The sequence below is a fragment of the Medicago truncatula genome, chromosome 1 (genome assembly GCF_003473485.1).
Source record: "Medicago truncatula cultivar Jemalong A17 chromosome 1, MtrunA17r5.0-ANR, whole genome shotgun sequence".
NCBI lineage: Eukaryota > Viridiplantae > Streptophyta > Magnoliopsida > Fabales > Fabaceae > Medicago > Medicago truncatula.
The window spans coordinates 34,752,446-34,765,836 of NC_053042.1; the positions used below are offsets into that span (position 1 = coordinate 34,752,446).

Below are 13,391 nucleotides of genomic sequence, written 5' to 3' on the forward strand. Positions count from 1 at the left end.
TTGGGTAGGGTATGTGTGACTCCCCAAACGTCACAAACAAAGGGTACATTTTTTTTATTTTATTTTTTATTTTTTTAAAATTTAAATAATAATTTTATCGAATAATATCACATATACTTTTTATTTATGGCATAAATAGTAGAGTTATAAAACTCGTGTTTTTTGCTCAAAAAAAAAAAAAAAAAAAAACTCAGGTTCTGATGTTCTTATTTGATAATAATCAGGTTATAATTTCTTATATACTAGTTTGAATCTTTGATTTTTCACTTATTTGCACTATTACGTGAGGTTTTTTATTTTCATTATTAGGCTATTTGACCCTTAAAAAAAAAAACTTCAGTCCACCCAATTTAATATGAACCATCAAAATAATTGTTGAGAATAAGGATATATTTTTTTTTAAGAGAATGTTATATATTTGTTTTAAAGATTTAATATATAAATATATTTTAGATCCTCTCAAAAAAAAAATAGATGTAAAATATGATATCTTTAAGATTTATAATTTATATTTATAGGTTTTTTCTAGATTACCCTCTCTTATTTAGAGGTATTATCATCTCATGATATCAATCAATCAAAATGTAATATACATTGGCAACATTAAATGTCATAAATGAGTCAATTTTTTTCTAAAAAAGAATCAATTATAATCATAAGGTAATTTTTAATACTTTTAATTTTTATTTAATTATAGACATGATTACATTAGAGATCCTTTATCTTATTTATTTGTTACACTTGAGTCTTTTATCTTTATTTTTTCCGCTTAGGTCTTTTATCTCTTATAAAAGCACATATACATCCTTTTTCTCATTTTTTTTATTATAAAAAAAACATAATTTTATTTTTTAAAATATCTTTTTATTAAAAATGAAACAAATCCAGAAATATAATGAAGATGTTCATCATCTTCATCTTCTTCCTTTGAATCTTCATCATCTTCATTGAATCAAAAAAATTCTACACAAATATATCTCCAAATATCATGAATTATTGTTATATTCACTTCAAATCTTCTTTTAAACACAAAAATCAAACCCCTATAGAAAAAGATATTTAGTTTCATCACAAAAAAAAAAATAGTTATATAAATTGTCACGCTGTATATTATTATTATTATTATTATTATTATTATTATTATTTTCTAACTCAATATTCAAGTTCGACATAAAAATAACCTCAAAATTGATAGCAGCTTTGCACATCAATTTTGTTGTTTTCAGAATAATCTTAACTTTCGTAAAGCTTAACCCTTCCGCCAGTGACTAAGCCTCCACCATCCGCCTTGCAACATTTGTGAAATTAAGGTTTTGATTTTTGTGTTTAAAATAAGATTTGAGGTGAAAGAAATTTGATGTAAAATTTTATTTGTTATAAGTCATGTAGTGTAAATTAATTAAGATTGAACACCTTAATATAAAAATAAAAAAAATTAAATCATTTGTTGTTTCAAAAAAAAAATTAAATAAAATTAAAAGTATTAAAAGTTACCTTATGATTAAGATTAACTCTCCTTCAAAAAAAAATAATTAAGATTAACTCTTTTATTTTTGGAAAAAATCTACTCATTTATTTGACATTTAATGTTACCTATGTATAGTACATTTTGATTGGTTGATATCATAAGAGGGTAAATTACCCTCTAAATAAGAGAGGGTAACGTAGGCCTCACCATATTTATACGAGATCTCTATTTATATTTAGAATATTTAAGGTTTATTTTATATCTTTTGTAAAAAAAAATATTTATTTCATTTACTGCTTTATATATAGAGCAATAAATAAAAGTTTCCAAAAAGATTCTACATGTGAAATATATTTTATATTTTATATGATTTCTGGAAATATAACCATACAAACACTAAAACAATCCTTCAAAATTCTTAAAAAAAATACTCCATAAAAAATATAGTTTAACAAAAAATGCCTCAGGACAAGCCTTGAATTTTGGTAAGTCAGCTATATATAACCTTTAGTAAAAATACAAAGCCGGATGTAATTACTAGCTTACACAACTGTTTGGAAGTATCAAGGAACATTGGTAGCGGTACTTATCTAGGCCTTCCTTCAATGGTTAGTCGCAGCAAGAAATCCATTTTTAACTACATTAAAGATAGATAGAATTTGGAGGAAATGCCAATCCTGTAGTGCAAGATCGTTATCTAGAGCCGGTAAGGAAGTTCTTATAAAATCGGTAGCGCAAGCAATACCATCATATTGCATGGGCGCCTTTTTACTCTCGTCCTCCCTCTGTGAAGAATTAGAGAGAATGATGAATTCTTTTTATTAGGGTTCAAAAAAGAATGGAAGTCGCGGTATAAACTGGTTGAGATGGGATAAGTTAACGCATCACAAGAGTTCAGGTTGTCTTGGTTTTCGAAACATGGAAGCTTTCAATCTCTCTATGCTTGGTAAACAAGGTTGGAAACTCCTCAAAGATCCTAGCTCCTTACTCACTCATATTCTCAAAGCAAAATATTTTTCTAGGCGGGGTTTCTTAGAGGCTGGTATAGATCATAATCCAAGCTATACTTGGAGGAGCATTTGGAGTTCCCAAAATCTTGTTAAATTGGATTTGAGATGGAAGATTGGCGATGGCTCTCTAATCCGTGTTTGGTCTGAACCGTGGATTCGATCTTTACCATTCTCTAAACCATCAACTCCACCTCTCCCTAACACAGACAATTTGCTTGTTCGGGATCTCATGAATAATGATTTGGTATCTTAGAACACTAATCTCGTTTCCTCTATTTTCAATGTCCTCGATGAAAATGTTATACTTTCTATCCCCCTTCGAGAAAGATCTCTTGTTGATAGTCTGGTATGGAATTGTACGGTGAATGGCTCTTATATAGTAAAATCGGCCTACTCTCTTTGCATGTCCTTAGCGGCGGAACATTGAGGCCGGTCTTGACCGAAATTGGAAAATAATATGGAAGCTTCTCGTCCCTCACAAAGTTCGGTCCTTCTTATGGCGTGTTGGTCATAGCTGCCTACCTACACGTACCCGGTTGAATAAAAGAGGTGTCCACTGTGAAGAGTCTTGTGTAAGCTGTGAAGTCATGGCGGAAACCCATATGCACATTTTATTTGTATGTCCAAAGGCTACAAAGTGCTGGGACCTTGTGGAGTTCGGTACCATGATCCGTGAAATGTTGGGCAATACAAATGACTTCAATATCTTTTTGTTTGATTTTTTAAGCAGGTTATCTTCACATCAACAGCAACTTGTGGCAATGATTCTTTGGAGTCTTTGGAAGAATCGCAACTCCAAACTTTGGGAGAATGTCGATCAACCACCATCTATCATGGTCAGATGCGCATGAGAGTCACTTCACGAATGGCAGTTTATGCAGAAAGCTAGGAAACCCGTGCAATCACCGACAATGACGGACACTTGGACAAAGCCCCTAATTGTAACTATGAAGTGTAATGTCGATTGCACTCTCTTTAACAATAGTTCTATTACATGGCTTATGCATTCGAGATTCTGCTAGACAGCTTGTTTTGGGGTTGTCGAATTTCAATCTTTCTTCTTCGTCACCTGTTGAAGCTTTAGGACTATTAGAGGCCGTTAAATTTTCTATTGATAGGGGCATGAACTCAGTTATCTTTGAGTCCGATAGTAAAATTGTTATAGATGTAAGGATCTATTGGCAACTCGCAATGGATATGTTGTGAGGCACGTCAGGAGGCAAGCTAATAAGATTGCTGATATTATAGCTAGAGCTGCCTTATCATATCCTAGCTCCCATATCTTTAGTGATGCACCTGATTACTTGTACTCTCTTTTATTGAATGAAATGGCCTAATTTTGCTTTTGCTAAAAAAAAAAATATTGGGCCAAAATAAAATAAGCTTCAATGGTAATTTAAAAGTCTCACAAAGCTTTGGAGTCAAGATCAATGGTAGTTTATATACAACACTTGCACTTCTCAAACTAACGAGACGTCTTTTACAAAAAGACAAAATCGTGAGAACTCACACTTAAAACGAACAATACCTCAAAACACGAGGCAACATACTTAAAGGTGAAACGGATCATGAAGTACTTCAAATATAAAATTTCATATTAATATTATAATTACAATATTTTTTAGGATAATCTAGTGCCTAATCAAAGTTGAGGGTCAATTCCTTATATGGATATAACTCTATAGGTAACCTGTCCCACAAGTTTCTAATTTTAGATTATATTTAGAAGAAGCAATGTCTCAAAACGAATATTCCATTTCCAATAATCTCGAACCAGGCCAAATCTAACAAAAATTGAACTGGGCCTCAACAAGAAAGCCCACAGGCCCAAACCCATTTATCAATCGCGGTAAGCAACGGGTCTATTTGGCGGGAAGCAACGTCACAATCATCGCACGCGAGAAATACCCCTCAATTTTCCCGCGCTATTAAACCCTAATAAATAAAATCCACCCCCAATTTCTCTCACATTCACCCAAAATTCTTCTTCTTCACTCATTCTCAGATCCATAACCATGAAAACTTCTTCAGAAACTCCTTCACAATCTTCACACAACACCAGATCCAAAAAACCCAATCTTCGTAGCTCAAAATCTTTATTCAAAGATCCAATTGAACTAACCACAAAAACCCCAGAAAAATCACTGGAGAAGCCACCACCGATGCGAACCCGCAATCGCGGTGTCGCACTTTCGATATCGGATATTAGAAAAGTTGCTAAGGGTCTTCAAGATCAGAAAAAACAAAGCAATGAAACGACATCGTTGAAGGGGAAATCTGCTAGAAGGCAAATCACATTGGCTTCTCCGCGGAAGAGCAGTGAATCATCCAATCTTCCTGAGAAGTAAGTGTTTCAATTTTCAGATCTAGGGTTTTTGGTAATTGTCAATTTTGTTGTTGATTTATTTGATGTGGGTTATGATTTTCTTAAGCATTTTTGAATTTTTGGATCTAAGGTTTTTGAAAATTTTGAATTTTTTGTTGTTGCAGGTATGAGAATTTGGGGGAGTTTTTCGATAGTTTGGATAGTTCGATTAGATTGTTGCGATTAAAAGGATCGATGACGTCGTTTAATAATATCAGGCCAAAGATTGAAACTTTAACTGATAGGTTTGTTTTGTGATAGATTTAATTTTTGGTTTTTTTTTTTAAAAAAAAAACATTTTCCATTGTTTTTTTTCTTTCTGATTTTGGTTTTTGATGAGTTTTTTTAGGAGGTTTACGCATGCTCATTTGGCTCAGTTGAAGTTTATCTTACCCGAAGCGATTGCTATTAAGAAGTTGTTGGTGTTTGATGAGCGAACTAGTTGTATGAAGCCGGATCTTCATGTTAGTATAAACCCTGATGCAGTAGAGTTTAATGCTAAGTTGTTGTCTGAATCTGGGACTATGTCTCTGAGGAAGTTGTTTCGTGTGCGGCTTAATGAGTTTTGGAAATCCCACCCAGAGGTATGATAGTGTGCATGAATTCTAAGTTTTGCTTATCTGTTTGATAGCTTTATTATGAAGCAATACTTATTGATATTTCATTTTGCTTGTGGCTTTGCTTTGTGTTATCAATGATTATCTAGTTTTGCATTATATTTGTGGGACAAGATAAATTTCATACACTGGTTGGTGGTTCCATTTATTGTGTTGATACATGTGAAGACTTTGTTTGGTAGAAAGAATAGTCAGGTGGTGGTGGGTGTCATACAAAACAATTTATGTTCAATTTATTTTTTCATTTAGTTTGTCACTATGAGATTTTAATGGTATGATATTTGCTATTTGAAGATTCTATTATTAAATCTGCTTTATTGCTAATTGAGTAAAAGGCCAAGTTTGTGGGACACTTCGTTCAAGTTCAACAGTGTGAAAGTAGCTTAAAGTCTAAGGAATGATAATTTTAATCAATGATGTTAACTTTTGATGATGAGTTTTTGCTAATGCTAGCACAATTGTTAGTCCTTTTGGAAATTGCATATTATTTAGCCTAAAAGATGCTTTTATGTATAGGGTGATGAAGTTCCAGAGGAAATGCTGCCTGAGCCATTCAGTCGCCCAAAACAAGATCCTCTTGTACACATGATGAAACCTCCTTCATCATTCCCTGCAGTGAAACTATCTGTTGCACGTGCTTCTAGTGACATTGCGGATAATACAGACCCTGCTAACTCAGAAAGTCATGTGTCAGTTCCTGCTGAGACATCAGTTGAAGCTCTTAACCAGAAGCCGGCAGTTGCCTCTCATATGCCTCAATCTTTCAGAAGGCGGTTTTCTCAGAAATTAAAGGAAAATGTACAGCCACTTCAGTCTGATTCATTCCAACCCTCAGTTGTGCCAGTATCAGAGTCAAGCTTGAGAATAAATTCCACCTCTGAGGTCCCTAAAATATCCCCACCCGAGTTCGTTGTAGAATCATCCAGTAGTGAAGCACATCCTGCGATTCATGGTTCTTCAGACTGCTTCACACCATCCAGAGTTACACTAGCTACACCCGAGTTCGTTGTAGAATCATCCAGTAGTGAAGCACATCCTGCGATTCATGGTTCTTCAGACTGCTTCACACCATCCAGAGTTACACTAGCTACACCTAGCAAAACCATTGAGTATGCTGAAAGCAAAGATGGATCCTTCAAAACCGTTGATGCTATGTCAACTCCAGCTAAATTTGTATCTACTCCAGCCAGGCTGATGTCAGCTACACCTGCATTGAAGCCACCTAAAAGAAGTTTTATGACCCCAGATGACAACTCTACCAGCTCGCCGGACAAGTTGGTTAAGCGCCCACCTCGTTCAAGGTCATTGAAATTTGACACTCCTATGAAAAATGAAAATGATGCTGGCGGTTTGTCAATTGATGATGACATTTTTGATATCCTCCCGGATAATCTTCTCCATTCGGTATGCTCTTGCTTTTGCTACATGAAGAATACTTTTAAGATCCTTTATTTATTTTTATGAGTGAATTCAAGATTAACCATTCCTTCTGCAGATTCAGGAAAAAGAAAGAATAGCAATGGAGGAAAGGGATCCAGCTATCTCACAAGCTAAGAAGCGGAAGAAAATTATTGCCAGCCTCCCTAAGCTCTTTAACATGATTCACATGATGTTTCATTCAATAAACCGTTCTGTTATCACAAAAGAGGAGCTGATGAGCAAGATAATTTCAAGTCACCGTGATATTGTTGATAGAAGTAAGACACAATTCTATAAAAAAATAATTGATTGGCTAATTTATAATCTTCTGGATATTAAACCTTTCTTGTTTGTTTCATAGGTGAAGTTGAAGAACAGTTGCATTTGTTGTTAGAATTAGTTCCTGAATGGATTTCTGAGAAGGCGGCCTCCAGTGGAGATATGCTAGTCTCGTAAGTTTCTTTTCTAAAAAAATATAGCCCGTTATGAATTTACAATTCCAACAATATACCCTTTGCCATTGTATTGATTATATTATTATGTTTTTTTGTAGCGTAAACAAAATGTTGAACCCTGAATCCTTAAGAGCATCACTTGAAGAAGCAAAATGAGCAAAGGAGGAGACACATTGGAGCTTAGAAGTATATTGTTCTTTTCTTTTGGGCTGCTTGTAAATTTTGAATCTGTTTTCTTTTGACATTCTGTGTACTTGGTTAAATCTACTTTCTTATTGGTATATTTAGGAGAGGTAAATTTTGTAGATCACCTCGTCTTTTTGGGCAAATGGTGTAATCAGAATACAACTTGACCATGAAATTAACTTAGAATGGACTGGAAATGTTTCTTGTTGCAGAAGTATCCATGCTTACTAACTGCTGCTGATTTATTATACTTTTCATATCCATGTAAAAGCAAAATAGAAAATATATTCCTTAATCCTTACTAGTGTAGTCACAAGTGACTAATGGATCATGGTAGCTGATGCTTTCTTTTTCTTAATTTCTGTTAAAATGTATTTTAAAGATTCTTTCCACCTTTTTAGAAGGTTGAGGGAAATTTCTTGTACAATAACACCAGCCAAAATTTACTTCAGCAGCTAAGTTCCGATATCTACACCTACAACCAATACTACCGAGTTCTTATATCAATTCATAATCTAAACAAGCAGCATACAATGAAAGTAATGCTAGCCATGCACTCTATTCCTATATACCCTTCAGTTATTCATAGCTTAGGGAGACTGATTCGTTCATCACAGTAAATAATAGGTGCATTTTTCAACATTTGTTAATTTGAGTTCTGTGCTTGGTTCTTTTATGCTTCCTCTGTTACTGAAGTCTGTATCTGTGTCTTGCAATCTTTCTCCTCAACATGTGCTGGAAAGGACTCTTGTGACTTGTAATCTCTATCCGCTTCTTTTCCCCACACTAGCAGGTAAAGACCCATGATAACAATCAGCACTCCCAGTATACTGAAACAACCAAACATACTTAAACATTTGAAACATGGACATAAAACTTATAATGTGCTTGAACAGTTAAATGCATTTACCTGCCAATGTGAAGTTGTTCTCCCAAAACAAAATATGCTAGCATAGACACCAAAATTGTTCCAAGGGGATTAAACATACTCACAAATACTGGCCCTTTTTGTGCCATGGTCCAGATTTGAATGTAGATAAGCAAACCACCACATATAACTCCCTGTCATCACTCATACATGATTGAATTCAGATTTTTGTTTAAGTTGACTAAGTTTCAGCATCTAAATGCTTTACTCTTTTTTTTGTGTTGATAACCATATAAGATGCTTTACTCACCGCGTATAAAATGCAGCAGAGTTCAACACTTGATGTTAAGAACCATGCTCTAGGTTTGCGTTGCACGAGTACTGTAAAGACAGCCGATTGTGCTGCACCAATGCAATTTATCCATGCTGTTAGCGACAGTTTTGCAGGATATTTCTTCACAATGATTGCCTACAAAGGCAAGAAAAATAACTATGAGCTTTGATGTATGTGGTCTGTTTTCCTTTTTGTTGGTACCATTACAAAATCTCTCAATGTGCAAGTATGATTCTGTTTCGTGAAAAACATATTATTTTTGACATCGTTTTAAAATTGGAATCAAAATATTATAGCTAAGATAAAAAAATATTACAGGGGAATTCCTCAAAAATAGATTTTATGCGGTCACAATATCAAAATTCAACGACTCGCGTTCACAATCTTCTTTTTAAATCTAATTTACAGAGTTTGAAATATAAACCGCTCGATCTTTATCCAGCATTCTAGCTTTCTTAACGAATGCACGATATTCTAAGTTCTAACCACATTCAATCTGGGCCTAAATTCTTCATGGTAACACCTAAAAACAGAAAATAAAAAGTATATGTGTACTTGATTATGGATGAATATACCTGCAGTATGTACCATAATGACCATGATATGCAGCTCACAACAGTCAAAATTGTTCCTTTAATCCAGTTATTATGAGCCATTTTGCCTCCAAGATGGAATGGGGCACCCTTTAAGCTTTGTATTGTATGTCCTTTATACAAAATCATTATCAAAGCACCAGTCAAAGATAATACAGTTCCAACGATTTTCGCCAGCCCGCGAGGGCTCTTAACATCAATAGCCTCTAGCCTATTACAATGAATCATAAACAAAATAATCAACAAGAATATAACTATTATTTTTAGTAGAACATTGATTATTAGAAAAAGAAAAATAGGACTAATCTTGAAAAATAACATTAGAAACTCAATTACTCACCTGAATCCAATTGCAAATATAAATGTAATTGATGAGATTGTGTTGATCATTGATGTTACAAAGGAAGGAGTGGTATATTTCAAGCTTGCGAAAAACATGTTCAGGGTAAGACCGATTCTGTTCTTCGTAGTGAAAGTAAACAAAGATAGATGTGAGTTTCTTCAAGATTTGGTTATTAGAACTAAATAACTGTGTTTCTGTTTAAGAAAAAGTATAATCGTTTTACAACAGTACCCGAATAAGGGAAGAAGAAAGAGCCCCATGAACATTGTCATTGTCAACTTTGGCCTTGCTTCTCTACAAAGAAGAATATTAGATATGGATGAAAGTCAACACTTATAATATGAGAATGATTTTTCTCACAAAAGTTCATGCTCTAGATCATAACTGAATGAAGGATATCAAAATACGTATTCTTTTTATGAACACACATAATGTCATAGGTTTACCATGAATGTTTTGGCAAGTAACATAAGTGGTTTTGCAAGCATCAACATGACTTAGGGGCTGTTGATTTTGACATATATGATTTGTAGTATCAACAGGACTTAGGCCAGTTTGATTCGACTTATTTGAGTTTATCTAGTGACTTAAGCAAATGTGAGATTGTCTGAGAGAGCGTGTGAAAGCAACTTATGTCATGTTCATAAACTATGCTCAGTCTATGAAGCACGGAACAATCTTCGGATTAGGTGTGTTCTAGTGTCGGACACACATCGGTGTTCAACACTGACACATATGATTACATTGAATTATGTCATTTTTTCAAATTATTAGCAGTGTCAGCATGTCGGTGCCCGTGTCGGTCCATACTTCATAGTTCTCAGCTTATTTTCATAAGCTTGTCAAAAGAACTCATGAAAATAGTTTAACTTATTATATCTTTTGTTATAGAAATGGTTTATTAATATGAACTTATATGATAAGCATTTATGTTATAAGGGCTTAACTAAAGTATTTATCCAAACAAGATCTTATTTTATCAAATTTATTGAATGCATGCCACAATAGATGGATAAGTGATTCACCTTTCAAGAAAATAAGCAAAAGGAAGCACTACTATGCCCCCAATAGCATGACGATAAGTAACAAAGACATGAGGGTCCATTCCATTATTAAATGAAGCCTCTACTAGGAAATATTGAAGCACAAGAGCCACCTGAACAAGAACCATAAAAAGGTGAGGCTTAAATTTCTCATACACCACCCAAAATGTTTGTTCATTGTTAGTCATAGCTTTAAAATTTTGTGCTTAACTTAAGTTCTCCTTGATTATATTTGTGTGTAGAAGTTATAGACTTATTTATTTATATATACATGCATGCTTGCATCAAATTCCTAATGGAAACTGATTTGAAAGGTGAAAACTAATTTGATTAAATGGTCTATCAAAGAATTGAAAGTAATTCTTCGACAATATATTATCATCATAGAATATTGACAGCTTCATTACACACCTATATCTTATTAACTTTTATCTCCTAGACTTGAAGGAATACAGAATAATATATACTATGGACAAATATTTTGGAGGTGAAAGTTAATTCTGTTCTAGTTTCAAAAAAAAATATGCATGAGCATAAATATACTAATATGGTTGTCTCTAATACATGCAAAAATGCAGATTAATTTATTTCATGAATGAACTTATCCTTTTCAATTTTGGCCTTTGATTTTTTTTTTTTCCCTTGGCAGGAATAATATAGGCTAGAAATTCACTAGTTTTTATCCTCCAATTTTTACTTGCTCCTCCTGCATTCTTTCCTCTTTTTTTTTTTTTTTTTTTTTTTTCCGGTAGATTCACTGGAATATATACCTTCTTTCTTCAAATGTGTTAAAGTATGGCTCATATATTCAAGACACTAAAGAAGGCAAGAGGCGGAGGCTCTCGCGGTACGGTTCAAGGGTAATATTGTAAACTGAATTGTAGTGGTACTATATATATTGTTTGTACCACTTAAACCCTAATTCATCACAGTAGCAGAAACAATACTATAGTTGCTCTATAATCGCAGAGGTAGGCACCATTGGCTAAACTGTTTTAACAAAGATAGTGTGTTCATTGTCTTTTATTTTAGTTTCTTATTAATCTTTTGTTACCGGTTTTTGTTCTAACAAACTGTTTAATCATTTCTTGGTTTATGTAATTAAACATAATTCATGTGGCTAACATAACATGTACTTGAAATGAGAAGGTCCAAGTATTTACACGAAATTCATGTGTTTTGCAAAGACTTAATAGCAGTTTTCACCCCTTAAATTTTACGAAGTTGCCTCTAAGAAAAAAAAACTACAAAACCGTCCTCTAAATTTTGCAACTATAGCAGTTTTGACCCCCAAGATCAATTTTTGGTAAAAAATAAAAATAAAAAATAACACGTGGCACCTCACTTAGGGTGTTACGTCAGCATAGACCAAGTTAAAATTGGCCTTGTGGGCCAAAACTATCACAGATGCAAAACTTAGGGGACGGTTTTGTAGTTTTTTTTATTAAAGTCCAAAATCGCAACTTTAAAAAAATTAGGAGACTAAAACTGCTATTAAGCCTTTTGCAAATCATAAGTCATATAGAATAAATAAACGAACAAAAATCATATTAGATCTTTGTTTGTTCCATTAAGATAAAATGTGACCTTAATAACCTTATGGACCTTGTTTTTCGCTTAATACAAATCAACTTTTGCGTAATCCAGCTGTTGAAGTAGTCATCCTACCCTATATATAATATATGTCTCTAGTATAAGTCTCAATCTTCCTAAATAAATTGGATTCTTCTCTCTGATCCTTTCTAGCTACCTCAAAATGGAAAAGCTTTACTCAAAAGACATTGCACAAAATTGTGCAGGTTGATTTGTCTAGATAAAAATCGAACCACATAACTTCACTCCTATGATGCATAGGTATTGGTACCGGTACGTAATAGGGTAAATTTTAAAAAATGAAGGTACGTTATAGAAAAAAAAGAGTGAATCACTACATTTCTATCATCATGTTGCTTGAGAGTTTTTTTTTTTTTTTTTTGTGCATCCTCTCTACTATTTTCATCAAAAGCAAGATAATTTTGATTATTTTTTCAAAGCCAGTACGTTTTTGCTGCACCAATTGCGACGAAATAATTAAATAAAAATAGGTACGGTTCAATACTAAGTTACGAATACCTTACGCGTACGCGGTACCGGTACTTCTCCATGTTTGGAGTACCCATGCTTCAGAGCTTCACTCGCAATAAATACTTTATTATCACTTCATTACTTCTAGGAGCTGCCTATGAGGCTATGAACCATGGTTGGTTACTGCACAAGTAAAAACAAAACAAAAAATATACTATTATTCATGTTACACATTACGCGTGCGTTTGGTTGTGCAGCTAAAAATGATTTGTATTTGAATACATTCATTCATGTAAAAGTGAGTTGAACTATAAATTTGTATGTTAAAATCAATTCTAAAATTAAAAACTACAAATCCTAGTTTCAAGTAGAATCAGTCCAGAGACAAAACCAATTATACTCGACAACAACCAAACACCTTCATAATCAATTCTACATCTCCTGAATCAATTCTGATCCCCTAAAATGAAATCAAACATACACTACTTGTATAAAGATGATGTGTGTATTAGTTTTCTTAGATGTTTCTTGTTTCTTTTGCGGGGCTTACTCCTTTTATTCACAAAAAACAAGAGATTCACCAAAACAAGAGATATTATGTCAAGCACCACTCAACAATTTAAAAT

At 33.4% G+C, this 13,391-nt stretch overlaps 2 protein-coding genes across 5 annotated transcripts; one reads left to right on the forward strand and one right to left on the reverse strand.

Moving 5' to 3' along the window:
* Window positions 1–4,392: 4,392 nt before the first annotated feature.
* Window positions 4,393–7,734, forward strand: LOC25484295 (CDT1-like protein a, chloroplastic). 4 transcript variants are annotated; one of them, XM_039828102.1, is made up of 8 exons: window positions 4,393–4,822; window positions 4,969–5,088; window positions 5,193–5,427; window positions 5,977–6,412; window positions 6,509–6,864; window positions 6,956–7,157; window positions 7,241–7,331; window positions 7,433–7,734. In XM_039828102.1, the coding sequence occupies exons 1-8, from the start codon at window positions 4,494–4,496 to the stop codon at window positions 7,488–7,490; spliced, it is 1,827 nt and encodes a 608-aa protein (XP_039684036.1). In that variant the 5' UTR covers window positions 4,393–4,493; the 3' UTR covers window positions 7,491–7,734. The 4 variants fall into 4 exon arrangements, with proteins under 4 accessions (XP_039684036.1, XP_039684037.1, XP_039684034.1 ...); XM_039828103.1 differs by having other exon boundaries at window positions 5,977–6,397; window positions 6,494–6,864; XM_039828100.1 differs by having other exon boundaries at window positions 4,394–4,822; window positions 5,977–6,366; window positions 6,463–6,864.
* A 459-nt stretch (window positions 7,735–8,193) lies between these two features.
* On the reverse strand, window positions 8,194–10,889 carry LOC25484296 (WAT1-related protein At1g21890). The gene is made up of 5 exons (XM_039830971.1): window positions 10,684–10,889; window positions 9,298–9,526; window positions 8,699–8,857; window positions 8,431–8,582; window positions 8,194–8,350 (listed from the first exon to the last, which is right to left on the reverse strand). Exons 1-5 carry the CDS (start codon window positions 10,887–10,889, stop codon window positions 8,194–8,196), a joined length of 903 nt encoding a protein of 300 aa, XP_039686905.1.
* Window positions 10,890–13,391: the final 2,502 nt, after the last annotated feature.